We start from the raw sequence: 4,344 nt of genomic DNA, 5'->3' as shown, positions 1-4,344 counted from the left end.
TTTTGCATAAAGAAGGTGTGATAGGCAAAATGCTGCTGCCAGCAACTGGAGCAGCAGAGGCATTGATGTCAGCAGTACAGGAATCTGTGTGTGCTGATTACCATAATCTTGAAAAATTTGCTACTGTCCTGCAAAAATTGTCCTTTACTGCAGCATTTGGAACCTTGATGAGAAAAGATTATAGTGAGTAAATTTTGTAGTGACTAAATTAAATTACATGTTTTAAATTCCCATAGTTGAGAAATTCCCAACAGAAATGAATCATGACAAGGAGAAGGATACAAGTATGATAAAATAACAATGTCAAATTTACAGCATTATTAGGTATTAAACTCAAGTCAGTTGATCAGTTCATCAATGTCAGAAGTAAATTTGCAAGCACTGTCACTGATTTTTCCCAAGAAATGAGTCACATTTCACCAAATTTGTTGAAAAAGTATTTTTGCTGTGGTTATTCCTACCTTGCTCATCGATTAAATGATTTTGATGCTACTGACGATATGTTGGAACTAGTCTGCAATGACCACTGTTCTCTCATTGATGTCAGCCTATTGGAAAATGTTGCTCGTTATTTTAAGGTGGATAAAGCAATCGCCTTAATTGATGAATACAAAGAAAGTCTTCAAGAATTCAAGTCACTTCAAGACCTTGTAAATAAAGAGTTATTTGCTGGTTCACCACTTAAATCTGAAACAATTACATTTGTTGTTGATAGAAGTGTTAGTGACTACACTTTAAATGATGTCCAGCTTTTGCTAACCTTTGCATTCAAGGAATTAGCACCCCATGTCACAGTTAAAGTCATCAAGGAGGCTAATTCGTTTCTTGTCATTTGTTCCTTTCCTCTCACTCTCTCAGAACAATTGATTGCAACAGCTGGAGAGAACATTGAGTTACTTCAAGAAAATGGAGTAAAGAAATTGACCATTGGCCATTACACTGTATTTGACAATGATGAGGTGGGTTATGTTATACATTTAAATCTACTGGCTTCCTTAAATTAGGCTGATAAAGATGCATCCAAAAAAGCCAAGTCTCAAACTTGTGAGTTAAATTTTTTGGAGTTTAGAAATTATGCTATTTTATACAGCAACTGATGAAGAAGAAATTGCAGAAGAACGCGATAGTCAGAGTAAACTGGAGCAAATAATGATATCACAGGATGTGCAATTATTAAACAAAGAACAGGAATTGATTTGTTTGAAAAAGGTATATCTGTATCTATTATAATTTATTATAATTTGCAGGAAATTGAAATTCTTCAAGCACGAGTAGAAGAGCTGATTACTGATAAAGGTAGATTGACCAATTTTATTTTAGATTTTTTACTATAACAACTAATTTCCAAAGCTCTTAATGATTATACTAGTCTTCAAGAGAAATACAAGGAATTGTTGAAAGAGAAAGAAGGTAGGATTTTGATGTTTTAGAAATCTTTTTTATTATTAAATAATAAAGAACTGTTGAAAGAAGTTTTAAAGTTAAGGAAACAAGGTATCCACTATGATTAAGTAAACATGCAGTATCACAACTATTAATTTTAGTTCAAAAACCATTGGAAAGAGAAAACATTCCTATTGTAAGTAGGCTATTGTGAATATATATAATACTAATTTTATCAAACCTGAAGATATTTGAAGATGATGTTTATGGGGATATTGTAATTGATCATCCTTTAATTGTGAAAATTGTAAAAACGCGTCAGTTTCAAAGACTGAAGGATATTAAACAATTAGGTAACCTACTGCAGTATTGTCAATAATGTAAAAAAGCATGTGTCACAGGCTATACTTACCTGAATATACCTAAAGCAACATATTCAAGACTGCAACATAGCATTGGGTAAGAGTTGATGCTTGACAAATTTATTCAATATGCATATTTATTAATCTATAGAATGTATTATCTTGCTGGGAAATATGTGAAACGGCTTCAAAGACAAAGTGATTTGGAAATTACTGAGTGTGATGTTTTATGCGTGCAAATTGCTGCTCTTTGCTATAACCTTGGTTTTGGTCCATTTTCTCATACTTTTGAAATTTTTTTGGATGAGATCTTTCCTAACAAAGATGATAAGCCCTGGAAGGTAGGTAGTCTTATAAAAGTTTAATTTTAATATAAATAATATTATTAACTATAGGGTACTCCTGAAGCATCTGTCAAAATGATTGATTACATGATTAAAGAAAATCAAGAATTACAGCCTCTGTTTCAGAAGTTTTTGGAAAATCCTGAAGAAGATATTTCATTTATCAAAGATCTCATAAAAGGAGACAAAAGAGTAAGTATATGGAACACATGCAAAATTTATTATAATACAAATAATTATAAATGGATAATAAAATTGAAGTGAGACTTAAAATTAATTTTCACTATTTAATTAGGGACATCGCAAAGACAAAGAATTTTTATACGAGGTAGATTCTACTATGTGTGCAGTAATTACACTACTGATCAATTTTCAGATTGTGCATAACAAGGAGAGTGATTTAGATGTTTGTATGATTGATTACACAACACGTGATGCTGCTGTTTTGGGGATGAAAGTCAGCTTTAAATGGAGGTAATTTTAAAATTTCAATAACTAGATCCATAGTTCATTCATAGAGTATTTATCAACAGAGTTCGTGTTTTGGAGTGTAGTGATCATAAACTGCACATTTGTTTTCAGGAAGATGTTAGAAAATAACTTACATACAATAAATTAATGGCTTCTAATAATATTTATTCTTTAGGATTTAGATATATACAATGACTTGTTTAGAACTCGTCATAGCATATACAGAGAGTTGTATTACCTTCGAAAAAACAGAATAGTTGCTGCAATGTAAGTGTTTATATGAATTACTGTCAATCTACCTACTGATAGGATTGAAAGAATATTGATTAAATCCAGCAAAACTGCACTAATCAGGGATAAAGATAGGTATCATAATGATGTTCATACTTTTTCTAAATGTAGCCTAGAATGGTGACAGTATTAGAAGCTACAGAAAGCATGCCTGCTTATACTCGACTCACTGATGGTGTTCTTAATCTCATCAGATCATTTGTTAATGACACACAGGTTATGAAAAATGAAGGAGCACTTAATATTATTTTCTTTACAAAAAATAGGCACAAGTGTTATTGGACTCCCTTGACACTTTAAAACTTATTGCACAAATTGGTTACATATCTGTTGGGCCAGAAACTACTTGGAACATACATGACATGGTATGAAATCACATGTGTTTATTTTAGATTAATACAAGAGCTGAATAAGATTAACATCTAATATTCATTAGAAACAAAATATTGCAACAGAAACTAAAATTGACGATATTGCTGATTCTCTGATAATTGATGTAAGTTACAACAACTATCATACAATTTTATTAGTTCTTGATGCAATGTAGCCTATAAAAACCGGGTTTGAGAATCATCGTTTTTACACTCAACACTATTACTTCAATGACAACAAAACAGGAAAATGGGAAAATGAATGGGTTTGTTTTATTATAGCACAATCAAAAATGCAATAAACAAAAATAGGCAAAACCTCCAGATAACATGGATATAGCAGCACCATGGCGTATCTTCCTTGTAAGCGGTGATATGGAAGTAATAGAACAAGTACAAAGGTAGGTCAGCATACATTAAAATCAAATTTTTACTTATATGGTAATTTTAACAGTGACTGTAGAAAACCTTTCTAAAAGGAATCAACTTGTCATGGTATGATTGAAATAATTATAATACAATATTTTTATCAATAACAGAAAACTTATTCAAAGGAAGATAATGATGACCTCATGCCAAAGTATCAAATTACTAGCTCAAGCTGCTTACTAGACTAACACAAGTTTAATGACAAATCTCTTCCGCTACTGTCTATACATTTTATACTATACATAATATAGTTGCTATAATTATATATAATATAATATATATGTTATGTATATATATATATATATATATATATATATATATATATATATACATGTATATATATATTGCTATGGACTAGTTACATTGCTGATATTTTTCTTATTGATTGAGTGTATTATTACGGAAAGGGTCTATGCCTTCTCAACACATCTGTAAAGACAAACAACAGAGTAAGGGCCTCACCCAATTATTATTACTAACCATACCCAGACATGTGCATACAAGAATAAGACAATCAGAACTGCTTCACCAGTAAGGGCTTCACCCAAATGTACAACATTAAGTGGCCATGGCTCCATACCCTGACGTACGTGTTGTCTACACTATTAATTATTATGTACAAATTCAATGACAAGAGTCATGAAAAAGAAAAAGGGAGGACCCAGTAGAGAAACAAAAAACAAACATAAATTT

At 31.2% G+C, this 4,344-nt stretch overlaps 1 protein-coding gene across 1 annotated transcript; it reads left to right on the top strand.

Annotated features, from left to right (window-relative positions):
• The first annotated feature begins 6 nt into the window (after nucleotides 1-6).
• On the top strand, nucleotides 7-3,717 carry LOC109589155 (uncharacterized). The gene is made up of 24 exons (XM_020005271.1): nucleotides 7-183; nucleotides 237-284; nucleotides 325-959; nucleotides 1,005-1,044; nucleotides 1,091-1,209; nucleotides 1,248-1,296; nucleotides 1,351-1,410; nucleotides 1,459-1,494; nucleotides 1,545-1,579; nucleotides 1,631-1,736; nucleotides 1,785-1,842; nucleotides 1,897-2,086; nucleotides 2,141-2,281; nucleotides 2,385-2,417; nucleotides 2,466-2,563; nucleotides 2,608-2,677; nucleotides 2,736-2,827; nucleotides 2,870-2,926; nucleotides 2,968-3,067; nucleotides 3,118-3,216; nucleotides 3,288-3,347; nucleotides 3,399-3,488; nucleotides 3,535-3,623; nucleotides 3,677-3,717. Exons 1-24 carry the CDS (start codon nucleotides 30-32, stop codon nucleotides 3,696-3,698), a joined length of 2,481 nt encoding a protein of 826 aa, XP_019860830.1. The 5' UTR covers nucleotides 7-29; the 3' UTR covers nucleotides 3,699-3,717.
• Nucleotides 3,718-4,344: the final 627 nt, after the last annotated feature.

Source organism: Amphimedon queenslandica, unplaced genomic scaffold (genome assembly GCF_000090795.2).
Source record: "Amphimedon queenslandica unplaced genomic scaffold, v1.1 AMPQUscaffold_11589, whole genome shotgun sequence".
Classification (NCBI taxonomy): domain Eukaryota; kingdom Metazoa; phylum Porifera; class Demospongiae; order Haplosclerida; family Niphatidae; genus Amphimedon; species Amphimedon queenslandica.
The sequence above is the reverse complement of the archived record's forward strand: the minus strand, read 5'-3'. Positions and strand labels throughout refer to the sequence as shown.